The sequence below is a fragment of the Stegodyphus dumicola genome, chromosome 12 (assembly GCF_044657685.1).
Source record: "Stegodyphus dumicola isolate Sdum_Otavi_A_Nest chromosome 12, ASM4465768v1".
NCBI lineage: Eukaryota > Metazoa > Arthropoda > Arachnida > Araneae > Eresidae > Stegodyphus > Stegodyphus dumicola.
The window spans coordinates 72,292,421-72,319,669 of record NC_140779.1 but is presented as its reverse complement, the minus strand read 5'-3'; the positions used below and the strand labels follow the sequence as shown (position 1 = coordinate 72,319,669).

Sequence of the window (27,249 nt, the reverse complement as noted above, 5' to 3'; positions counted from 1 at the left end):
CGGAGGTAACATTCTGGTGCTGGGAGTGGAACCTGAGCTCATGGATTACCTGGAGGCCCAGAATTTCAAACTTTTTTGCGGTGCCCGTGGCTCTGTACAGCTGAAGGAACCAAGACAACAGCAGAAATCAATTCCTCTGCCCAAAGATCCTCCGAGAAAACAGTTGATGGAAGAAGGGCCAACCGAAAAGGAGTCGGAACCAGAGCTTTCTTTGGAGGCTCTGGGAAAGACCTCTGAATAGTTTTCCCCTGCACGTAAGGATGCGGCTTTTAACTAAGTCTTTAATAAAATCCTTCTGGGTAAGTTCTTATTTCTCATTTAAGCTGTTTTAATGGCTAAGGTTAGTCAGCTAAACCTGCAACATAGCAAAGCAGCTTCATACAATTTAGCTGCTCAATTAGGTAAGCAAGGCACTTTTGTTGCCTTAATTCAAGAACCTTGGGTGTACAAGGGTAAAATCCTTCGTAGGCCCATGAACGCACACTTCTTTTCGTCAGAGGGACCTAATAAAAGACCTAGAACTAGCATTTACATTTCTAAAAATATAAAGGCTATGAAATTATCTCAATTTACATCAGAGGACTTGACATAAACAGTTCACTGAGAGGAAACATTTGTTTTTGCTCGGTTTACATGGCTTATGACCTTAACATTCTGCAAGAATTTATAGATCTTGCGAGTTTCTGTGGAATAAACAATATTCCTATGGTTATTGGTGGTGATGTTAATGCTCACCACCTATCATGGGGTAGTTCTGATACCAATCCTAGAGGAGAAAAACTCATGGAACTTATAATGAATACCAACCTAACTAGGCTAAACAGGGAAAATCGCCCCACCTTTCACAACAGAAGAAGAGAAGTCATTGATATCATACTAACTTCTGATATTTATAACCTTATTGAGAATTGGCATGTAAGTGACAATCCCTCACTTTCAGACCATCGCCTTATACAATTTTGTATTAGAGATGAAATTCCTGCTGAATATTTCAGAAACATTAAAAACACAAATTGGGACCTTTATAAGGACTCCCTAGTTTCTAATGTCATTCATTAACCTTCAGGTCTTAGACAATAATTGTTCAGTCGAGGAGCTTGATACTCCAGCAAACAACCTGACAAATATCATTCTTGAATCTTATCATGCATCACGCCCTCTTAAACGAAGGAAGTACTCTTCTAGCAAGAGAGTCTGGTGGACCAAGGAGCTTGAAAGCCTCCACCTAGAGGTTCAGAGAGCTCACAGGAAAGCAGTCAGAAGTAAATCTGAAGTTAACTGGTCTAACTTCAAAATTCTACAAAGGAAATTTAAAAGTGAAATCAGGAAAACTAAATACAACTCATGGAGATCCTTCTGCACAGATATCCTGTCCTACCATGAGACTGCCAGAGTACTTAAGATTCTTAAGAGATCTCAGGAGTCTCAACTCTCATCGGTTATGCGACCAAATGGCAGTTATACTATAAACCTTTTGGATACACTTTCGACCATGTTAAATTTTCATCTAGGGGACACAAATGTCACCTCTCAACCCCAGGAAAATCCATTGGAACTACTCCATAATCCATTAGATCTGGATTTTGCTAAGACAATAGTGAACTTTGAAAAGGCTAAAGCGGCCCTAGATGTATTTCTTTCCTTTAAATCTCCAGGGAACGATGACATTTACCCAATTCTGCTTCAGAAAGGCTGGGATATTTTTGGCCACATTCTTGTGGACATATTCAAATCCAGTTTGGTTTTAGGATATGTTCCTAAGGTGTGGATAACTTCACGAGGTGTGTTTCTTCCCAAATCAGGAAAAGATACAAATAAGAAACCAAACTCATTTAGAATGATTATGCTAACATCCTTCCAGCTCAAGCTGTTGGAGCAATTGATTTTCTGGCACCTCCAGTCAGATAATAATCTGAACCATACTTTTGGCTTAGACCAACATAGTTTTAGGCCTGGCTTCTCCAATCAGTCGGCCCTACACTAACTGGTGGGGATAGTAGAAAAAAACAATTATAGACGGACACTTTGCTATTGGGATTCTACTGGATATTGTAGGAGCCTTTGATAACATCGGTTTCAAGAAAATACATAAGGCCGTTATTGGAAGTCATATTCACCCTATGATAACTAGATGGATCATCTTTATGATTAAAAACAGGAATATCTGCGTTAGTATCACTGACTGTGAAGTAAAGAGAGATATTACTAAAGGGTGTCCACAAGGTGGTATTCTTTCTCCGTTCCTGTGGAACCTTGTATTCGACTCACTCTTAGTACTTCTACGGGAGGAACCTGGCAATCTGAGGTCATAGTTTTCACGTGTCACAGGTTTATGCACATGACCTTAATATGTTACTACAGTCAAAAATCTTTAATCCGGACTCGTTGGGACTTCGGTGATTCTGGATTATAGATCATCAGTTTAAATCTAGTAAGATGGCATGCAGAAATTATAAAATTAAAACTATGAAACCGTAATTTATGAAATAAAAAGCAATTATGATCTAAAGGGTATCAAAATTGACAAAGAAAAAAGCTTACTATTTACTTGTTTACTTTATTAAACATTTCTTTCAATGCGCGCATGAGTAAAGCATACATTACGCATACACGAAATTAGAAAATTGCAACCAGAAAACTATTTGATGTGTACTCGTGATATTTATAATGACAAGGCATTTGATTTAAATCATATCAAAGACGGAGTACATCGAGATGAAATACTAAATTTAGTAATGAATTATAAGCTGAATAAAATAAAAACATCTGCCCTGAAGATGAGGATAGTGCTGACAAATCAACTTCTAGCTCGTTGCGCGCCCGCAACGTTCCCCTCCCCCGCAGAGCAGCGTGAAATTGATAAACATATTTCGGAATGGTTAGAGAAACAAAGGATATGCCTTTATCCATTTTTTTGCAGCAATTCCACTTTTTGTTTGATGGACATCGAAACATGCTTTCGCTTTGTAGATCCTTTGGTAGCTCCAGCATCGGAAATTGTATTTGACATAATTGAAAGTTCAAGCTTACTTTTATAAAATTGCTCTAACAGTCAGCAAAAGATAATAAGCCGGATCCAATTAGAAGATTAAGGAACAACGCAACATTAACTGAAATAGATAATTAGATCATTTTAGCTTAGCTTATACCGTCCGTTATACATTAAACGTGCATGCCTAAACGTATTATGCACATGCATAGATGCATATGCGCATAATACGTTTAATGCGTTGACGCATGCGCAGAAAGTTTGCTGCTTTGAGGTCCGGATTATACATCATTCCGGATAATGGACGTCTGGATTAAGACTTTTGACTGTACAGGATTTCGATATTGGAACCCTACACAATTAAGCTCAGCAAATCTTGAATAAAGTATCACACTGTGTTAAGAATAAGTTCACAAAAACAATGGTAAGCGGAATATCACTTATTTATTTTACACAACACTTTCAAAGAGAAGGAATGCCATCTACGTGACGACACAGCAAACCCCACTCTTAGCACTGTAGCAATTAAAAAATAAAAGAATAGAATACAAATCACATAAGTTACGAGTTGAAAGTTCGTTACCATAGCAACCAGAATTGAATCATCAGGCAGCAACGCCATCTATTGTTGCAAAGACACACTAGTAATTTGTTTGGTAACAAAAAATACTAAACATAGCCCCAAGGGTTCAAAAAAGACAAATAGTTAAAGCATACATAATAACATTAACAGCTAATCGAAGCTCATCGGTTGTCAGAAAACCTCTCAAATGCTTTTCGGAGAAGTTTCGACAGTTGTAAATAAATCTTAGGCATAATGCAACTATACGAAGTAATTTTGGTTTAAAAATGTCATTTTCCTTTACCGCACAAGATACTGAAATGCAAGTTTTTCTTTCTTCTCTACGAACTCCTTCATAATCTACATCAGCAAGATGTTCACTGTCAGGACATGGTTCGTAATCTTGTGAATATAACCAAGTAGGTCCAATGAACCATCACTCACACTTCAGAAATTCTGCTGGAAACATTCCTCTTGTACCTGAATCAGCTGGGTTCCGCTTTCCATTGATATGGTTCCACCTTATATTAGGAATTATGTTCTGTATTTTAGCAATGCGGTTTGCAACAAAGGGCACCCAACGGTATGGTTCTGCAGAAATCCAGGACAGTACAAGAGTTGAATCTGTCCAGGCCAAAACTTTACGTATAGGAAACTTTAAACGTTCTAAGACTGATTTAAGCAAATTCACTAACAAAACTGCAGCGCATAACTCTAATCAAGGTAATGATTGCACTTTCAGAGGGGCAACTCTTGTTTTTGTTGTTAAGAATGTTACTTTGATGTCCAAATTACGTGACACTGAACACAAATAAATTGCTGCACAGTAGCCTTTCTCGGAGGCATCACAAAAAGCACAGATATCAATATAGTTCCCGTCAGGAATCAAAACAAATCTCGGTATTTTTAATTGTTGAATAAGATGTAAATCATTTCGGAAAATCTTTCATTTGTTAGCAATCTCATCACTAACAGGTTCATCCCACGATAAATGGAGTTTCCACATGTCTTGTATCAAGATTTTGACATAAATACTACAAGGAGCAAGCCAACCCAATGGGTCAAATATTTTCACTAAATCAGAAAGGATATCTCTTTTAGAGTATTTAAACTTTTCACCAGAAATGGATATGGAAAAGTTAAAGTAGTCTTCACGGGGGTTCCAATTAATTCCTAAAACTTTGATTGAGCTATCATCTTGAATTTTCATAGCCTCAGAATCATTTCTCAACTCCTGGGGTATATTCTCTAACACTGACAAGTCATTGGATGACCATTTACACAGAAGAAATCCTCCACGTTCTAACATTTGCAAGTTTATTTACTAGATTTTTGCACTCTTCAGTGTTTTGAGCACCTGCCAAACAATCATCTACAAAAAAATTTTGAAGTACAGCCTTCGAAGCTAAAGGATAGTTATTCTGCTCATCATAGGCAAGTTGGTATAAAGCACGAGTAGCCAAATATGGAGCCGAGGCAGTGCTGTATGTGATAGTATTAAGTCGAAATTCTTGAATAGGATCACTTGGACTGTCCCGCCAAAATAACCTTTGAAAGTTTCTATCCTCTTCATTAACTAGAATTTGTCTAAACATTTTCATGATATCAGCTGTGACAACTACTGGGTAACATCTGAATTTGACCGAAACTGGAAACAGCTCTTGTTGTATTCTGGGACCTGTCATAAATATGTCGTTCAGAGATAGTCCTGATGAAGACTTACTAGTAGCATTAAATACCACTCGTATTTTACGTAGAGCTAGATTCCTTAATTACTGCATGATGTGGCATGTAGTATGCCTGACTTAGGGACTCTGAACTACGGACTGGTTCCATGTGTCCGAGATCCAAGTATTCCTCCATGAAATGTTTATACATATCATATGTATCAGGAGATCTTAAGAGATTTCTCTCTAAAGATTTAAATCTTTGTAAAGCAAGAACTTCAGAATTACCCAACCTTGAAAGGTTATCTTTAAATGGAAGTTTCACTACATAACGACCATTTTGATCACGGAAGTGTGTTGTTTTAAAGAACTCTTCACATTTTTTTATCTTCACTTGAAATACATTTGACTTCAGGAATGGAGTCTAAAGACCAAAATCTTTCAACTAATTCATTTGTATTCAGCTGAAAATTATTCATTGTAAAAGTGTTAGTTAGATTTGAGTCATCAGTAATAGTGTTCCCGGAAATGATCCAACCCAACTGAGAACAAATTGCAAAGGGTAATGATTCTCCTCTCTTTATGATGTCTCCCTTAAGCATAGTAAAAAATACATTTACACCTAACAAAATATCTATAGGTTTTCTTTCATAGAACTTAGGATCAGCTAAGACTAGATCGTCAAAATGATTCGCAATTTTAGAAGGAAGCGACACATTAGGCACATCTGAAGTTATCCTTGGAATCACGAATGCATATGTTCGAAATTTAGAATTTGACTCAAAGTGCGGGGTAAAAATTAATTCCACTTCTCCACTTGTTATAATGTTGAACGAACCAAGGCATGATACAGTCAAAAGTCGTTAATTCGGACACCCATAATCCGGACCTCAAAGCTAAAAACTTTCTGCGCATGCGCCGCGTGCGCATAAGACCTTGACTACTGCGCATATGCGTGTGCGCAAGTGCAGAATACGTTTTCGCCTGCGTGTTTAATGTATAACGGACGGTGTGTAAGCTAAAATTATCTAATTATCTATTTCAGTTAATGTTAGTGATTGCGTTGTTCCTTAATCTTCGAATTGGATCTCGCTTATTATATTTTGCAAACTGTAAGAGCAATTTTATAAAAGTAAACTTGAACTTTCGATTATGTCAAATAGAATTTCCGATGCTGGAACTTCCAAAGGATCTACAAAACGAAAGTATGTTTCGATGTCCAACAAACAAAAAGTGGAATTGCTGCAAAAAATGGATAAAGACATGAAGAATGTGACAGAGAGGTTAGTGAAAAAGAAAAAATTTCGATTGACAATTAGTCGGTATTCTCAGCACAGCAATTAACGGGACTTGAACAGCGGAACTTTGTAACTGAACAAGAAATTATGTATTTTTATAGAATTAAAGAGAAAGTATTATCACATAAAATGAAGCAACTTAAACAACTTACATTGAGAGAAATGTTTAATAAAGTAAACAAATAAATATTAAGCTTTTTTTTTTTTTTTTTTTTTTTTGTAAATTCTGATACCCTTTAGATCATAATTGTTCTTTATTTCATAAATTACGGTTTCATATTTTTAATTTTAGAATTTCTGCATGCCATCTTATGAGATTTAAACTGATGATCTATAATCCGGAAAAATCGATAATCCGGAATCGCCGAAGTCCCGACGAGTCCGGATTAACGACTTTTGACTGTACTTCAATTTTTCTGTTAAATCTACCTAACTTTAGTTTTCTGACACACTCTTCACTTATAAAGCTGGCTTCACTGCCACAGTCTAGTAAAGCCCTGCAAGGGATTGCTTTACCATTGGAATCACTAACTTTAATGAGAGCAGTACACAGTAATACACGTTTTGATTCACCTTTAGAATTACTAAATTGTCCTGTACATGTTGTGGCATTTGTAACGACTTCATTCTTTGGTAAGAACACTTCGGCTCTGGGGGACAGTGAGGATGTTTGTTTTGGTTTCTCATTTTTACTAGTTTTGATATTTCGAGCAAAATGAAGAACAGTATGATGAGGTAACTTACACGTCATACATTTATGTAAACTATGACAGTTTTTCACTAAATGAGGCTGAGAAGATAAACAATTAAAACAAAGTTTGTGTTTCTCAACAAATTCGATTCTTTCTTGGACACTTAAGTTTAAAAACTTACCACATTTGTGAAGAGAATGATCTTCCTTGCACATTATACAACTGTTTTTATTCGACACTTTTAGTGTCGAATAAAAACAGTTGTACTTGGGAATTAGAAAAGTTACTTTGGAATTAGAAAATTTTCTAAAATCTTTAGATTGGTTTCTACTATTCTGAAGGGTTCTAGCGTGGTCTTTTAGAAACTCGAGTAAATTATCTAAAGTACCTAATTCATCTTTTTTCAAAGTTCTTTCCCACCAAAATTTTATGTTTTTATTTAATTTCTCAGTTATCAGATAAACAAAAAGAACATCAGAAAGATCAGCTATTTCTAGCTTAAGAGTTCTCAAGGAACGTACACATTCATTCACTACATCAACACAATGCAAAATAGCTTGAGCTGAATCAGAAACATTTGGCAAATTAAACATTTTATGGATTAATGCATTAGTTAATTCTCTTTTATTAGAATAACGTTCCTGTAGAAGTTGCAACGCTGTATCATAATTAGCATCAGAAATAGGAATTGACTCAATAATAGACAGAGCCTTTTTTTTTTACAAGTAGCCTTTAAATATTGAAACTTCTGACATTTAGAAATATTCGGATTTTTATCTACACTAACCTTAAAAAGATCATAGAAACTAATCCACTCATCTATATTTTCCCCTGTAAAGGTAGAAAGTTCTAATTTTGGTAATCGAACGTCAGACGAATTTACTTTTGCTACACTACTTGTTTCAATAACAGAGTCACTGGAAAGTTTCTGTAACTTTTTATTTATAGTTATCCGTAATTCATCTAAAGTTTCTTGTATTGTTTGTTGTTCCGTAATGAATGTATCACAATCTTTTTCAGGACACAACAAAAATATTTTCTCATAAATAGAACGAAGCTCACTGTTAAAAGCATTTAGTTTCGTTTCGAACAACTTTACCTCTAAAATTTCTGCTTGTTCTAAATTCGAATTTACCTTGCCTTTAAACGTTGTTATATTGCTTTTCAGAACCTTCTTTTTAGTTAAAACTGGTTTCAAATCAGCCATTATGAATAATAATAAATATAATACTAACAACTCTAGCAAAAGAAGATGAAATATTGGAACATACTCACCCCAATGTTGAGGTTTCTACGCTACACCATGCCACGGGAATATTCCACAAATCGAAACTGATTTCACCACAGATGCCACACGCATATTCCACAAATCGAATCAAAAGTGATTTAACTTGCTAATATTTGAATAAATCACATCATATCCAAAGCTCGCTAACTCATCTCTCCGGCTTGACGGACCAAGAATGTTAAGAATAAGTTCACAAAAACAAAGGTAAGCGGACTGTAATATCACTTATTTATTCTACACAACACTTTCAAATAGAAGGAATGCCGTCCACGTGACGACACAGCACACCCCACTCTTAGCACTGTAGCAATTAAAAAATAAAAGAATAGAATACAAATCACATAAGTTACGAGTTGAAAGTTCTTTACCATAGCAACCAGAATTGAATCATCAGGTAGCAACGCCATCTATTGTTGCAAAGACACACTAGTAATTCATTTGGTAACAAAAAATACTAAACACACTGGAGTGAAACAAATGGCCTATCTTTCTCTACTGAAAAATCTGAGGTCATAGTTTTCACGTGGAAATGGAAACTGGCAGATTTATATCTGGGTAACCAGATTATCAGGTGTAAGGAATGCGTTAAATACCTAGGATGTTACCTGGACAGTAAACTCACATGGATCACCCATATAAAAGAAAAGGCACAAACAGCCACAAATGTACTAGTACTTTGCAGGCGAATCGTTGGTAAACAATGGGGTCTTAACCCAAAATCTACTCTATGGATTTATACTGCCATAGTCCGGCCAATGCTTTCTTATGGATGCATGGTCTGGATCAATGTTAATAACAAAAGCACATATTTAAACATTTTACAAAAGGTGCAAAGACTTGCTTGCCTATGCATTAGCGGGGCTTTAAACAGTACCCCTACTGCTGCATTAGAATTTTTATTGCAAATTCCACCCTTGAAATTATTCTTGAGCAGAGAAGCAATTAAAGCCATGTATAGGTTGAATAAAAATGGCACATGGTGCCAAAGGACAGGTTTCGGTCATAAAGGCCACCTGAAAAGCGACAATGACATATGCCTGGACTTGGACAATGAGATCCCTATAATCTATACACCCAAAGATGCAATTACTAAAACAATAGTTCCAGATAAACTATTCTCAACTTATACACCAAAATGGAATGAGATACAATCTCTAATTGACCTAATTCCAACAGGATCAATTGAATGTTACACAGATGGATCAAAATCCAACTTTACTGGAGCTGGAGCTATTATAAGAAACAAGGGATCTGGAGAAGATTTCATTAGATTTCATCTACACCTTGGTAAACTAACAACTGTTTTCCAAGCCGAGGTTCTGGCGATAAATATGGTCGCCAGGGAGCTCTTAGCTAAAAATACAGTTGATAAGAATATATATATTCTCTCTGACAGCCAATCAGCCATCACTGCCCTGGCTAATTGTGTCAAGTTACAAAACTGTGTTTTGAACTGTACTCAAGATCTCAATTCTCTGGCTCAGGCCCATAACACCATTAGTTTAGTCTGAGTCCCAGGTCATTGTGATTTTGCTGGAAATGAACTAGCTGATAAAGTAGCTAAAGATGCTTTGCAACTACCCATGTCTGGCCCAGAACCATTTTACCCAGTTTCATATCAAACTGTTAAAAAAGAAGTAAGAAGCTGGATAAATAACAAACATGATGATATATGGTCTAAACTACCGGACTGTGGATATAATTTGGAAATAGATATCAAATCTTTATACACCACCTGGCCATTTGGCTTGAGAAAATGCCTCCTATTTATTATTTTAGACTTACCATTGCACCCTTGTTTCGTCAAGAGTTCGCATTTGTTGGTTTGGGAGGGTTTGAATCAGCTCTTCATCCAATTGGGAAGTTTTAACGATTTAACCGACACCCTGAATTTAGAGATGGGACCTTTTGCTGATACTATATATTTGGTGTCAGTTTGGGATCTTATCTATTTATTTATTATTTACCTTACACAGGAGTTACCAGTTAAAACCTTTGACTTAAATGATCAAATGGCAGAAGAGCAATGGGCAACATTGCCTACGCTCTTTTCCTTCTTTTCATAAGAAGGAAGTGCCACTAATGTTATGTTATGTTATACCCATCATACAATTATTTTTGTCAACTGATCAATTGATTATGATTACATCCTAGACGTCTTAAAATTACTATTTGTACCTAAACATTGTTCACTATTTCACAATTCCTTTCATTACACTGAAATATATATGTTATGAAAAGTATACATTTTGCGATAGTTCAGGTACACGGCTGAACAGTGGAATGGCACGGTGCGCAACCAACTTGCTTGTTAACTATAGCTCGCACAATTGGCAGATATCGTGCAGATCAAGGGGTTAACACCAAAAATTGCGAATAGATTGCCAGCATGTATCAGCTGGTTAACAAACAAGTAGCAAAAATCTTATAAGATATGAGTCTAACCATAAAATAAGCTGTATACTCATTATATAGTCAGCGCTGAATATGACGAGGAAGCACATTTGAACATTCTTAATGAAACATATAAAAAACTACAAATTGAATATGTAAAAAAAAAAAAATTCAATAAATAAACAGCTGACATCATTAATAAAAATTTCAGTTCACCGTACATTGCTAAATTTAAGATCTCAATTAGACATATAAAATAATAATAATAATAAAAGGTAAAATTAAAAAAAAAATTCTAACTTCATGACTTGAAAGAAAACACAATACAGTACAAAGTCTGAAATCCGCACTCGTCGGGACATCGGCGATTCCGGATTTGGGATTTTTCCGGATATTAGATCATCAGTTTAAATCTAGTAAGATGGCACGTACAAATTATAAAATTAAAAATATGAAATCGTGGTTTATGAAATAATGAAGTATTTACGGTCTAAAGGGTATCAAAATTTACAAAAAAAAAAAAAAAAGCTTAACATTTACTTGTTTACTTTATTAAACATTTCTTTCAATGTAAGTTGTTTAAGTTGCTCTGTTTTTTGTGCTAATACTTTTCTCTTTAATTCGGTAGACAGACATAATTTCTTGTTCAGTTACACTGTTGAAAGTCCTGTACCTGCGGTTTCGAGAATTCCGACTAACTTATCAATCGAAACTTTCTTGTTTTCAGTAACTTCTCCGTCACTTTCATTACTATCGGTAGCGGTATTTTCTGGATCTAGAACCATACTACAGATTTTGCCATTCATTAATTTATTGATGATTGAGAAGTATTGTCATCACAATGAAAAACTTCTTTTATATTGTCTTTATTTATTACCGCTTCTCCACATTTCTTTACAAAATCCGTTAATTGGAAAATTTCACCTTTGTTTTGCAATATCTGAAAACCTTTACAATTAGCAGCTATCATCATCAAATTAAGCTAGCCTTCACTGTACATATCTGGATATGCATCATGAGTTTGGCAACTAATGATAAGCTGTTCCGTTAAATTTTATCTTGCATCTATTGCCCACTGAGACAATTAAGCCTGAATTGTATTAGTTCAGTTATTTATTACACTTATGTCTACTTCTTGCACATGTTTGAGGCTTATCAGAGTTCTGCATAAATAAATTTTCACATATACTTAAGCCTTATTGAAAGATGGTGCTAGATATCTTATCGCCTGATGCAGTCTCTGTGGGTCCTAAATTCTGTGTGACTCCATGCAGCTAAACGAGCCCTGGCGATGGTTCTGGGTTTATGTGAATAACAAATCAGTTATTCTTAATTCAAATAGCCCTCAATGTAATCTTTGAATATCATCAAAAAAATCTATTTTTAGCATATGGAAGGAAATTTTTGGTAAATTTTTCCTCGTCAATAATTTTTAGCACATTTTACTTAAATCTGCAATCATCGGCAAGCATAATGTCAACATAAAAGGTTTCCATACTCCTTTATTATTCAATTACCAACATAAAAACATTGGGTACTATTCGGTTTCGAGGGCCGTAAAATATCGCCAAACTATTGTTGATGCCAATGCTGCCAAAAATAATTGCGGCAACCCTAATAATTGTGGCAAGAAAGGAAGTATAATAGTAAATAACTATTTAAGATTGATGTTTTAATTTAGATGAAAGGTTAATTTCATATAATACATTTTTATTATTATAATTTATATGAAAAAGGCTAAACATGGCTGAATGGAAGCATAAGATTAAATAACTATTTCAGATCATTATTATAATTTATATGAAAATTGCTAAACGTAATTGAATGGATTCCTGCATCGCTGTTTCGCTACCAGCTTATCGCTAAAGCATAATTTCATCTCGTTGTTTGTTCAAACATAATTTTCTATAATGAATGATGCCTTTTATTTGAAAATATTCTCGGTAAAGTGCAGAATCGGTCACTTATTTGCTTGCCGCTTTTTACAAGGGTAAAAACAATTGGATTTTTGTCAATTTTCTTTTACTTTTTAAGTGAAAATAGGTAGATGTGTACATAGATAAAGTCAAGGGTGTGTGCAGTGCCATTTTTGTGCAATTCTAGGATTTTTTTTTTTAAGTGAAAATAAGTCTATGTGCACATGGATACCGAGTATGTGCAATTCTTAAAAACGCGTCAAGCAGTGGGTGATTCTGCCCTTTACCCAAAATTCTATTGCCGAGTTTTCGTCATGGGCAATTCCCAAATTGTTAATCCATAGGATATCAAAAAAGGATTTAAAATCAAAAAAGTTTAAAAATTAAACTAGTATTTCAATGGCGTCTTAAGAAATATAGAACTATATAAACTTACGAAATCAGCGCATACGCTAGATTTGGCGCGCCGTTAAATGGACGCGTTTGCTAGATTTGGCACTTTTGCGTGTACATTTTCACTGCAATTTTTTTACGGCCCTCGAAACCGAATAGTACCAAACATTGCTTAGGCATTGCTACATGAGTCATTACTCAAGTTGCTATGTTTCGATAAACGTGCGGTGATGAAAGGAAAGTATAATAAATAATGATTCGCCAGGTTGGTGTCAGATCAACAATGTATCTATGTGGAATGTTTTGGTTTGAGATGTGTGCCAAGCAGATACACAGCAACGGAGCCAAATTACTGATCCTAGGAATTTATGCTAAAATGATCGTTTCTTCAATAAAAAGGTATTTTATTTAGTGTCTAAGTGAAATTAAGAATCGGGACTCTCCAGATGTTTTATTATGCACGGACGGGGGATTCAAATGTGCATGCGTAAAGCCTATGAGAAAAATCGGTGGTGGTGGTTTTGAGGTCCGAATTTTAGATCATTCCTGATATTGGACATCCGGATTTCGAACTTTGTGCTGTATAAGCTGATGCTTTGATACATTGCCCTAAAGCTAGAATCAATAGAAGCAAGAAAATTACTGAAACAGATGAAAGCCTATTCACAAAACGGAAAACAATGTTGATTGTGTTCTTTTACCATTATGAATTTCTGAAGGACTATGCCATGAAACTAGTGAATGTTTTCTAGTTGCCATTTCTGATCGTTTTGGTCGTACGAAACAGAAAGACAAATGAGAGGACGAAATTGTAAAAAAAAAAAAAAAAAAAAAAAAAAAAAAAACACTTCTGAGGATTTTTAAATATGTAATTTACGTGTTCTTATTTTGTTAAGAAGCATATGAAGAGTTAAGATACTGATTAGATGTCTTCTGCATATGAATCAATTAGACTAGATAATATGGCTCCTGAAGAACAGATACTTGTGAAAATGGCAATAATTCATCCAAAAACTTTCAAAATAACCTTCATTAGGCAAGTACATGAGACCTAGATTTTTAAAAAAAGATCCTTCGGGCACTAATTGAGGTGATGTCTATTTCAATTTAAACCAAAAATGTTTGATAGAATTTACTCAAGGGTATCATAAACCATAGTAACAGCTAAAATTCTCTTGATGTTTCTATGAATTTAAGAAAGAATTTCCGATATATTTCTTGACAAACTGAGCAACAAAATTAAGCTAAGAGATGGAATCTTCATCAGTAAGTATAACAGCCAAATGAACAGATGCATTTGACCGTACAAGGATAATATTTTAAAATCATCCTGTCCTATACACTTTTGTGTTTGGAATGCCAATGGGCTCCTTGATAAAATTCATGAGCTATAAAATTTTATTCAAGAGCATGAAATTGACATCGCAGTTGTGACGGAAACCCATGCTCACTCATGTCATAAATTAAGCCTTCCAACTATCTTCAATTTAGATGTGATCATACCAGCCATAGAGAAGGAGATGTTAGCATCTATGCCAAAGAACCTTTAATTCCTGTCTCGTAAAGAAAAGCACAGACTTTAATAGTGAATATGACTATCTCACTTACAAAATTTAGAAGTATCAACCTCACGGCTGCCTAAAGCCTGCTGCAAAACAAAATCAGTGGTGATTTTCTCAACGCTCTACTACCATCCAATATCTCCACAATAGTAGCTGGTGATAATAACTCATAACACATTGTATGGAACTGTAAATGCAACTATGTCAACATAAATATCCTCTACAATTATGTTCTCAACTACCTTGTCGTTTTGCATTCGAGTATACATACAAGCCGGAAAACTTGGAAAGATCAGATATCCAATACTTAATTCTCTCAACCATTACCATCCCTATAACTCTAGAAGATGTCGTCTAATCATCTCCCGATTATTGCAGTCATGAGAATTCCTAAACCAGACAAAAACAGCATCATAAAACATACAGATTGGCTACTCTTCCAAAATTTGATGAGCGACAGAATTATTAATTTCGCCAATCCATGCTTCCCATCTGGAATCAATTATGCTGTAAATAGACTCATAAACTGTATCCAAAACTCCATTTCAGAAGTCAGCTCAGACATCATCAATAATGAAAATACGTACAAAGGTAAAATGAAACACAGAAATTGACTAAGGAAAAGATTTCATCTCACTTGAGATACGGCATTAAAGAGAGAAATCAATCGGCTGAAATAGAAAGAAATCGGCTGAATCGGCTGAAATGAAAAGAAATATAAAAACTTGTGAAAACCCACAAAGAAGAAGTCTGGCAAGATAAGTTAATTAATTTAAATTTACATGATAGATCCTTTTGGACTAAAAAACCTGAAAAGTAAGTACAGTCAAAAGTCATTAATCTGGACTCGCCGGGACTTCGGCGATTCCGGATTATAGATCATCAGTTTAAATCTGGTAAGATGGCATGCAGAAATTATAAAGTTAAAAATATGAAACTGTAATTTATGAAATGAACAATTATGATCTAAAGGGTATCAAAATTTACAAAAAAAAGCTTAATATTTATTTGTTTACTTTATTAAAGATTTCTTTCAATGTAAGTTGTTTAAGTTGCTTCGTTTTTTATGTGATAATACTTTCTCTTTAATTCTATAAACAGACATAATTTCTTGTTTAGTTACAAAGTTCCGCTGTTCAAGTCCTATAATTGCTGTGTCGAAAATACCGACTAATTTGTCAATCGAAATTTTTTCGATTTCAATAACCTCTGGAGTCACTTTCTTCGCTATCGGAAGCGAATTATAATGACGAGGAATTTGATTTAAATCATATTGAAGACGGTGTACATCGAGATGAAATACTTCATTTAGTAAGGAATTATAAGCCAAATAAAATAAAAACATCTGCCCTGAAGATAAGGATAGTTCTGACAGATCAACTTCCAGTTCATTGCGCACCGCGACGTTTCCCCCCCCCCACACACACACATGCAGAGCAGCGTGAAATTGGTAAACAGATTTCGGAATGCCTTTATCTATAAAGGATATGCCTTTATCTATTTTTTTGCAGCAATTCCATTTTTTGTTTAATGGACTTCGAAACATACTTTCGCTTTGTAGATCCTTTACATATTAGTAAATATATATCAGAAATTCTATTTGACATAATCGAAAGTTCAAGCTTACTTTTCTAACCTCCTTAGCTTATACCTATATTATACTTTTAATAGAACAGTTCATCATAAACAATCAAAACCTCCAGAAAAATTGCCCTAAATGAACTTGCTTTTTCAAATAAAAGTCAGATTTTTCTTCAGTCATCATAGAAAAAAAAATATTGAGCAATGTTTTTACATTTTATCCTTTTTCAGAGGAGGGGGGGGAACTCAAATTTCTTTTCCGGAAGGGGGTTACTAATACAGATCTTTTCTTGATTGTAAAAGCAAAGTGACATTAAGAAAATTTTTATTAAGTGGGAGATACTTGCATCATTTTTAAAAAAAATGACTTAAAACTGAACATTACAAACCTACATTATTGAAAACAGAGATCTGAGCTGCATATGAAATTTTGTAGAAATATATTATACTTTTGACATAAGGATTGTGGTTGAGATTAAATAAGTTTATATTTTATTTTACTTCTGTTTACTCGCTTTTAGGACAAATTTATTAGAATGCTTCAGAATACTTTATAATAGCTAATTTTAACACATCCCTACACATTATTTTGTCAAATAGGTATGACAATAAAAAATCTGAATGAAATGCTTTGCATTTTTCCTTGCAATAGATCGAAACAGGTGTCTATATCAAATGGGAAACTGTTATTTCAACGTTTCTTTAAATACAATCTCTACACATAAATACTTAAAAATCGGTTAGAGTCGACTTTAGGGTACCCCTTGTATTATCGCAAGTTGCTGCTTCATTTATCGCCAAGTTGTTGTTTCGTTTATCGCTAAGTTGTTGTTTCATTTATGGTAACTTGAATAGTTGAATATTGTGGAAATCCTATTATGACATAACCATCTGCATTATTATAGGAAATTTTGAATCATGGGATGTTTTGAAAGGATTTTTGTGGTGCATGTGGTTAGGAAGTACATTGCTTGTTTCATTGTTTAGATGGTAGAATGGCTGAATATAGTAAGATTAATTTGAAGTATCTGTACAATTTGGAACGAAAGGGGAATAGAGCATTAATTGACTGGTGTATAAATGAAGGTTTAATTGGTAGCCATTTTCCGGACATCCAGAATGATGTAAAAACGTAGGATATTTTTTACTCTTATTTTTGTGAATTTATGTGGCAACGCCAATATACGGATCCTAGTTCAGATAATTTGAGGAAGTTTTTGGGTGCTTTTAAGGAATTTTGTATGCCACAGAGGGTAAGTGGATATTTGCTTTGTGTAATGCTTAAATGCATAACAGGTTTTTCCTTTTTTTATGTTATTTTATTGTTTGGTTTAAAATGTAGTTTATTGACATTATGTATTTTTTTGTTTGCCTCTACTATAGAATTGGGTGCTCCTTTGACTTTTTAAGTGAAAATATAGATGTGTACATGAACATACTCAAGGGAGTGCGGAAAGCCTAGTTTGTGCAATTGTCTGATTTTTTTCCAAGTGAAAATAGGTCGATGTGTACATGGATAAAGTCAAGGGAGTGCGCAATGCCATTTTTTTACAATTCTGGGATTTTTTTTAAGTGAAAATAGGTCGATGTGTACATGGATACTGAGTTTCTACAATTTTTTGTCTTGTTATTTTGGCTTTTTGCATTTTTTCAACAAAAATTACCGCTACGCAAGCCAAAATAACAAGACTTGCACAAATTCGGTATCCATGCATCGCCATGGGGTACCCTAACATACACTTTTACCCTTAAAATCATGGCAGACTTTTTCATCAAAGAAGGAAAGAAAAAATAAATAAATAAAATGATGGCAGCTGAAATTGATGAATTGTTGCTACCCACATACTATCTTTATTGTACCTTTTAAACTGTAATACTAATTTTCACTGCTCCATGCTTTCTAATCATATTTTAGTATTCCTTTATGGCAACGAGGTAGTTACTGAAAATAACTTTCTACCACATATGGTGAAATAGCTTTCATTAATTACTACAGTACTGCAGATATTCATAAATATTATCAGCTGGATTTATTATAAATTAAACATGTTTTTAATTTATATCTTTTATGCACATCATCAAAAATTCAAATAAAGATTTAAATTTGTAAGAAATGCACATATTATTTTTCATTATTCAATGTATTTAGCAATTACCAAAGATTTTTTGTTTTTGCCAAATGGTAACAATGATAGCTATTTCAGTTATTTATACATATCAATATGTAATGTTTATATAAAAATCATAATAATAAATGTTTATATAAAAATCAAAATCACAATTCATATCCAGAAAACCAGTCTCGTGGCATTTCTATATTTAGAGTAAGAATTAATAACTAGTATGAATATTACAGCACAACACTCATGGTATAACATAACGATAGTTCCCAAAGTGCGGGTGGGATAGTTTTTATTTAGTCATGAAAAATTTTGAAGTACTGTGCCTCTTACAGCACTATTATCTATAGTTATCCGAAAGAATGAATTAATTTACTGTTAACAATTATGCATGTTTATTAATTATTCCTTTATTATTACAGCCCACCAGCGGCTGAGCAGTAAAGTCACTGAACACTGGTAGTTAGGTTCGAATCTCGCAAATGGGCTGGCTGCATGGGTGTTTTCGTGGTTTTCCCCATGTGTAATGTGTATACGAGGCAGTTTCTCTTAGAAAGTCCTCCACAAAGGCATTGCTCCCATTAGGCAGAAAGCCCTCGAGGCTTTGCCATAATTAAATAACCTAACCTAACCTTTATTATTACACTGTTTGTCCCCATTGTCTCCTTTTCCCCTTTTACAGTAACTCTATCTGTATTAGTTACAATATGTTGCAATTGCATTGGTTGCAAGGTTGAAACGTTTGGGGAAACTTTGTGCTATAAGCTCATTCAATTTTGAAAAGAGATGGATATAACAACCATCAATTTTTTCAAAATTAAACCGAATTATTACAAGTTTTCCACTTAGCATTAGCATAAAAGCTATAATAACTTGAAATATTTAGTTATGTAAATATCAAGTACATTTTACGCAATGACAATTATTACTTTACCACTCATTTAAGCTTAACAATTTGACAGTCATTCATTTAATTTTGACGATCATATGTCTTTCATAAAGATGGTCACTGCAACATATCACTATTTTTTAGCATGTATATCATATGAATAATTGTAATAAAAACATAATTTTAAAAGAATATATGTTCTGACAAGAAACTTTCCAGAAGCGAAATATTTAAAATTCTGAAAAATCGCTACTACCTCAGTCTCATCTTTAAATTTATTCAAACTGCAAAATATTTACCACCTATATATAATAACTTAACTAAATTAATTTTTAATTAACTGTTAGTTTATTTCCAAACAAAAATTAATGCTTCATGAAAAATCATTAATTTACAATAATAATAATAATAATAACTTATTTAAATATTAAAATACTTTGAACTTGTCATTGTATTTTTTACAACAGTTCAAAATTTTGTTCATGAAAAAAATAAAAAAATATAACCTGTTTTTGATTTTCTGCAATTTTGTTTACTCACCTGCCTCTCATTTAAACTATGTATTTCCAACTGTAAGTCATTTAATCTTTTTTGAAGGACAGGATTCTACCAAGGGAAAAAAAAAAAAAAAAAAAATCTATCTTAAGTTTCATATGTAAATATCTCAAGGAAAGATTAAAAAAAAGCTAAAAATCCAAGTTTTGCTATTAAAATGTTTTGTTAATTTTGAACTTAAAATTCAGCAAAACAGACATAAAAGCTTTAAAACTTGTAAAGGGACAAAAGAAAGCGATCGATAAATGATACAAGGACCTACCTGAGGATCGTTACGCATTTCTGTAACAACAAGCTGAAAAAAAAAAAAAAAAGAAACTTACTTATCTAAACATACAGAAAAGTTAAATAAGTTTTTCATAACTGTATACAATTTTTTTAAATTAGGAGTGACGCAACTCTAAATTACTCATATATACAGCGCGCACGTAAGTTAGTTAACAAGAGGTTATCTCTGAATATTCAATGAGTGCTTAGAACAGGCTCTGAAAATTAAAGAAAAAAAGAAAAAAAAAAGACTAAAAGACAAAAGTTTTATTAATTTTTATAGACTCATATCTAACGTCAAAAATTACAGACATACGCAAAAGTAACTCTACCAGTAAGTACATGTAGTTACTTTTCGGTGCTCATTTTTTGTTATAGCTTCAGAGATGATGTAAGTCTCACCGCTAAAACTAAATCGCGACAAAAATTTTCTCACTTACCTGATGTTTTTGAATCACTACTTTCATTTGCGATGAAATTGTCTGCAGATCCATTTTGTATGGTTTCAAATTCTCCGTTAAGATCTGCAACAAATCAATTTATCGTCACCGATAGTGAATTAGCGGTCGAACTGAAGTAACCAAGAAAGTACAAACAGTCAACAGTCCGAAGCAAAGAAGACAAGCACCTTAGAGAAGGAATGCCTGTTATTTATGATACATTTCAATAAACATAATAATCATTAATAACAACTTCAGTTTTCCTGATCATCGCTTACAAATATATGAAGATATAATAACAAGTTTAAAGCGAAATCTCAAAGAACTACATTTTATTGCGCACTCGCCACCATCCAAAACAACTTCCCCTCATCCCAGATGACTGGGGCGACTTCAATTCGTTCCCGTTAGCAAAAGTACTCTGAAGACACGAGAATGAGTAGCGTGCAGTATTTGGCGACTTTTCATATTTTACGGAACAAGAAAAATTGAAATATACAATTTTAAAATTTTATCATAAATTAAATAACGTATTTGTTTTCTTTAATAAAATTGTTATAGGAGTTTTGAATGAACAGTTTCTCACATACTTTGACTGCAAATTGCAATAAATTGCATACTTATGAAAGAGCGATTTTACCTTCCTTCATTTTTAAGTGTCTTGTGTTTCATGAAATAGGGTAAAAGGACACTGAAATAAATTTTGCAATGCCCTAAACCAGCTGCTTAAACAAGAGAAAAACTCACTTTTTTGTTCTTTTGAATTTTCTGTTTTGTTTTTAGAACTGTAATATGAAAGACCCTCATTTATTAAAAAGGTGGATCTGGTTAAAAAACGAACTATAATGCAATGTTAAATCAGTGTCACGCGCATTTAATACAAAAATTTCTTTTAACTTCATACTGAAAATTCTTTCAGATTCAGTATTTGTTTATGGAAATAGTTTGGTACAAACTTTTCGCCAACGCTCCTATAATTTATAGCAACCATAGAAAAATACCGCCGTGCATGTGAATCTATGACCGGTGTGAACAGATACTTTATGTAAGCGGTGTGAGCGGATAATAAGCTACTGCGAAACTGTTAATTTTGATAGACTATAATTTAAGGTAACAGTTTTGTCACACGTAGTCCCCTTTATTTTATGGTTCAGTAAGATCTTGCTACTACTTGTATAGCTAGATTTTTCGAATTAGTGTAATTTCCTAATTGTGGAAAAATAATAGTATATTATCAGAAATTACTTTGACATTTCTGTTGTGAGTTTTACTTTATATAGTATTTTTACTTATTTGTATCACATCTTGCGTGTTTGAAATAATATGATTTTTTGAAAATAATTTCTTTTATGCATTTTGTTCAATAGAAGAGGTATGTGTGTTGTTCGCAGTTGCTAAGCCTACTAATCTACCGCAACAAATAGTAAGTATTTTGTATATAAAAAATTTGCTGAATTTATGCCGTGTCTTCTAAATTCCATTAAGATTCTAAAATTTTAAAATAGTGGTAAGGATTGGATAGAAAGGCAATGAATAATTACTTTCACTAAGTGTGTAAGAAATTTAGCGCTAATTTTTAAAATGCTACGATAGGTCTCGCATAAGAATAATTAACTGTTTTGCAGATTTAACGGTAAAATTAAAAATAGGATTATGTTATTTCGTAAACAGGAATTCATTTTTAGACATGCTAATATTAAAACAGTTTAGGGTCTTAATCATTGTAAAGAATTTATTTGACATTATCTTTCAGAACTTTATTGTAAGAAATATTAGATTATATTTTATATAATTATATTATATAAAATGCCTACTTTCAATTTCTCACTTTATAAAATTCAGTTTTATTTCTCAGTATGTTTTCATATAAAAAAGAAATTAATGGAATTTTGATGTATTAAGTAAAATGTCTTGGGAAATGCCAGACTGAAATATGAATATAATATCGCTGTGAATATATATTGAATATATTCACACGTACTTATTTTCCCAATAAAATGTATTGAAATCAGGTTGTTTTGCAAGTTTCTAGACAGGTAGTTGACCTTGTCAAATATATTGCTTACTGGAATTAAGAGGAGGTATATTTTTGTTAACATTCTTCTAAATTCTAATCAGATCAGTTTTAAAGCAGTTATTCGTATTTCATCCTTGATTCAGTGAATTTTTATAAATAAAAAAAGCCATTTCTTAAATTTATGATACTTGTGTATATGTCTTGAATATTAAAATTGTTTAGTTAAGTAAGTATTTGTTATATCTCTAACAGAGAATGAATAATTGATCATAGCATAAATACATCATTAAGTTTAAAAACTTGATAGAGTTCAAACATTTTCTGATTCTTTTGATGTACTAAGAATCATCTTATTTTATTCGAGTGACATGATATATGTATCTTCCTTATATGTATGTATAATCGGGGAAAGTGCAGAATCACTTGTTGCTTTCTGCGTTTCTCAAAATTGCTAACTTGAAAATAACAAGTCAAAAAATTCCACAAATATGGTATCCATGTACACATCGACCTGTTTTCAGATTAAAAACAAAATTGGAGAATTGCACACTCCCATGACTTTGTCCCATGTACACATAGATACACGTCTTATAAGTGGCCGATTCTGCATCAACTTGAAAATAGCAAGTCGAAAAATTGCACAAACTTGGTATCCATGTAAATAATAACCTATTTTCACTTTAAAAAAATATCAGAGAATTGCATAAACTTGACATTGTGCACTCCGTTTATCCATGTTCACATCGATACGTGCCATATAAATGGGTGATTCTGCACTTTAACCCATGTAATTATACCCTCATATTTACAGATTGCAGTGAAACTGGAAATAAGTTATGGTCCTGAATGCCCAATAGAGAAAGATTGTAGCTCAAATACATCCAGTACTACCATCTTCTTTTAGTAATTGCTAGTATGGAAGATGAATATGCAGAACTTTGTTTACTCGGGTCACATAATACTCTTCAGATTTCTGTTTCTTTGTTGACATATTGCTTTTTATGTATAAATATACAGAGTTGAACTTCAGTTGCAGGTACAAGGTTGGCAACTTCTAGCAAAACATTTATGTGGTGATAATTATCAAGGCAATAATAAGTAAAGTATGGTAACTTGCTTTAATGCTGTACAAGAAGACAAACTTATTATTGGCTATAATGTCTAAATGTCAGCAATTTTATAGCTTCAACTGAAGATAACTGTGTATTAACTGGAAATTATAGATACCAATGATCTAGAGCAGCGATTCTCAACCTTTTGACTAATATGTACCATTAAGCAAAAATTAAAAGATAGTACCACCACTACGTTTCGCAATAATTATTTTTTAATTTCTCAAGAGAAATATTTGTATTTATATATTGCCTTTTGTACAATCTGTTGTCTTTTTGTATTAAATAGGCACACAAAAAATATTAGGCTAGAAATTGGTTACCATTTTAATTATCAAAATTTAAGTTAGAATTCTTCAATTCTAAAATTTAGTGTGAAATTTGAGTTTGTTTAAGAGAGATCAATTTCTTTATGTCTGGTCTTATTTCGCTTAGTTTTAACCATAAATTAGGATGAACTTTTAATTTTGGTCTCTATTTATTTTCAAATATTAACATGGAAGATCCTTGTTCACATAAGTAGGTTGTGTAAAAAGGCTATAAAATTTTAATAGCTTTATTTGAAATGCCTTTAAATCCATTTTTTGCTTCGGTCAAAAATTAGCAAGTGTGCTATTTTTGAAACCTTCAGGTAGAGTTCGATCATGGGAAAGTTCTATCTTCTTTTTCTTTATGAGATAAAATTTGAGGTACGTTTGAACAAAATGGATGGCTAATCTTTGGAATATGGTAACAGGTAGTTTGGCGACATTTTGGTAAGGTGATAAAGGTTACTAGCTAGGACTTTTAGCAGTGTACATGGATAAAGTCAAGAGTGTGTGCAATGCCATTTTTGTGCAATTCTGGGATTTTTTTAAAGTGAAAATAGGTCGACGTGTAACATGGATGATAACGTGTATGTGCAATTCTTAAAAACGCTGCAAGCAGTGGGCGATTCTGCACTTTGCCCCAATTTCGCACCTAATCTTCGTCATGATTAAGCAGTTTTGTTCCATAAAAGTTCTAGCATAAGCGTAATTCGACTAGCAGATTGTTGGCAAAAAATGTTGAGTAAAAAAAAAAAAAAATGCCTTTACTTCGTGAAAACAAAATGGCGTCCAAAACAAAACTAGCAGGTTGCCGTAGCAGGGTTGGTCGCCAAATTTTAGTCAAAAAATCGCCAAGTTACCATAATCCAAAGATTAACCAAATGGATTTCTAATCCTTTCCCCCCCCCCTTCATAATCTTCGAGAAATTATATCTTGAAATTGTTTATCAGTGAAAAATGATTTTTAATAACAGATGCTTATTCTTTTTTTATTTTCAAATTATTTTTGGTTAGAAAACTTTCCAAATGTTGTAAAAAGCTTAAAATATTATTATCAAATTCTTTTATTATTAGGACGAATTTTTTTAATCATTTCATTTATCTTATTTCTAATGGTAAACAATATAACATTTTGTCCTTATAATCCTAAATTTAATTCATTTAACTTTCCAAAAATATCATCTAAATATGCTAAATAAATATATTTTACAATTAAAATTTTGAATCACAGAGGAAAATTTGAATTTCTAGCTAGTAAAATTTAACTAAAAGTTTTTTTTTTTTTTTCAAAACATCCTGTTTTGTGCCTCTATTTCACAGCTTTCTTTTTCCTTTAATGCAATCTGTTGTGTATTTGATTAACACTGTATCAGTTTCCTTTTTTCTCTCATTCAGTCTTTTGTATATACGATTAACATTTATTTTTAAAAAATTCCCCCGCTGAATAGAGTTTTGTATAATTAGTATTTCTGGAAATGCTGTGATCGTCTAACAAAATATTTGCTAGAGAAAAGTATTGCCTTTGTGTGAGAGGGCTCAGTAAATTACGAACCTCTGTAATTTTGTACACCAGTGACTAGTATCCCCATTTCTTAACTTCAGTGTAGAATACAATTAAGCCCTTAAAGTATTGGAACAAAAAAAAATGTTCTTATAATTATGCTAAAATGTTAAGTTATGTATGTGTCTATCTTTATTGTTCTTGACAATTAAAGAATTAAATGATGACATTAACTAAAAAGTACCAGATATTTTTCAGTTTATAGCCTTTTCCTGGAATTTTTCTAATAGCTCAGGCATTTTAATAGCAGGTAACAGTTTTTATTGGTTAAATTATGTAATTCAGATATGATCTTCTATTTTCTAGCATTTTCATAAAGTAAAATGCCGAAAAGACAAGCTGGTTCTGAGTTGAACCATGATAACTGGAATGCTGAAGAACAGAAAGAAGATCCTGGGACATTTGTCCCGCTAGGTGGAGAAGCTTTGCAAAATCGTGTTATTAAGAGGGCGAAAAGATCTTTGGAAAATGTATGTGTAAATATTTTATCTAACATGTAGCAGAATATTTTTCATTAGGTATAATTTTTATCAACTAATTTTTCACCAAACTAATGTTCGAACATAAGCCATTTTCAAATTGACAGCACGCTAAGAATTCGATAAAGAGCAATCAGTCGATAAAATCAATAAAATTTCGAAAATAAGAAACATCGAGAATAAAACACTTTATCAACAAATGCTTGTGTAATATTTTTACAGAATCATTTGTTCCTTGCATTTTGCACTCTTGTTCTCCCCATGTGCGTAATGATCTGTTTTCAATTAAAAAAAATTACACAAACTTGGTACAATAAAAAGTCCGTAATCCAGACTCGTCGGGCTTCGGCAATTTCAGATTAGGGTTTTTTCCGGATTATAGATCATCAGTTTAAATCTGGTAAGATGGCACGCAAAAATTATACAATTAAAAATATGAAACCATAATTTATGAAATAAAGAACAATTATGATCTAAAGGGTATCAAAATTTACAAAAAAAAAAAAAAAGCTTAATGTTTATTTGTTTACTTTAGTAAACATTTCTATCAATGTAAGTTGCTTCGTTTTTTATCAAAATTTACCAAAAAATAAGCTTAATATTTATTTGTTTACTTTATCAATTTAAGTTGTTTAAGTTGCTTCGTTTTTTGTGCTAATACTTTCTCTTTAATTCTATAAACAGACATAATTTCTTGTTCAGTTACATAGTTCCAATGTTCAAGTCCTGTAATTGCTGTGTCGAGAATACCGACTAACTTGTCAATTGAAATTATTTCGTTTTCAATAACGTTCTTTGTTACTTTCTTCACTATCATAAGCGCGCATGGGTAAACGCTTTAAAGGCTTTACGCGCGTAAGTTTGTGGCTTTGAGGTCCGGATTATAGATTATTCCGAATAATGGATGTCCAGATTAGAGACTTTGTACTGTAGTATACATTGAATATAAAGTGAATAGCTCTTGTATACGAGATATGGCTGTCTTTGATAGAATTTCTGATCTGCATTCTAATACTTTGCTAGCAATTTTTCTTATTGCATTTCAGTAAAATTTAGTCATTTAAGAAGTGCGACTTCATAGAATGTGAATTTTTGAATTATTAGCCATTGTTGCACAAAATGGCATATTTATGCAGAAATACAATATTTAATTTTTTAT

The 27,249-nt window shown here is 32.8% G+C and overlaps 2 protein-coding genes across 6 annotated transcripts in view; one reads left to right on the top strand and one right to left on the bottom strand.

The window, feature by feature from the left end:
• Positions 1 to 21,049, bottom strand: part of LOC118185475 (PHD finger protein 21A-like) — a 132,591-nt gene extending 111,542 nt beyond the window's left edge. The window contains exons 1-3 of one of the 3 annotated variants that reach the window (XM_085806561.1): positions 20,614 to 21,049; positions 20,169 to 20,201; positions 19,892 to 19,957 (exon numbers count right to left, since the gene is read on the bottom strand). In XM_085806561.1, coding sequence (XP_085662687.1) covers positions 19,892 to 19,957; positions 20,169 to 20,201; positions 20,614 to 20,667 — 153 coding nt within the window. In that variant the 5' untranslated portion in view covers positions 20,668 to 21,049. The remainder of the gene's footprint in view (positions 1 to 19,891; positions 19,958 to 20,168; positions 20,202 to 20,613) is intronic. The other 2 variants (XM_085806559.1, XM_085806560.1) reach the window with 2 other exon arrangements.
• A 386-nt stretch (positions 21,050 to 21,435) lies between these two features.
• Positions 21,436 to 27,249, top strand: part of Nup50 (nuclear pore complex protein Nup50) — a 79,079-nt gene continuing 73,265 nt past the window's right edge. The window contains exons 1-3 of one of the 3 annotated variants that reach the window (XM_085806562.1): positions 21,444 to 21,723; positions 21,981 to 22,036; positions 25,918 to 26,081. In XM_085806562.1, coding sequence (XP_085662688.1) covers positions 25,935 to 26,081 — 147 coding nt within the window. In that variant the 5' untranslated portion in view covers positions 21,444 to 21,723; positions 21,981 to 22,036; positions 25,918 to 25,934. The other 2 variants (XM_085806563.1, XM_085806564.1) reach the window with 2 other exon arrangements.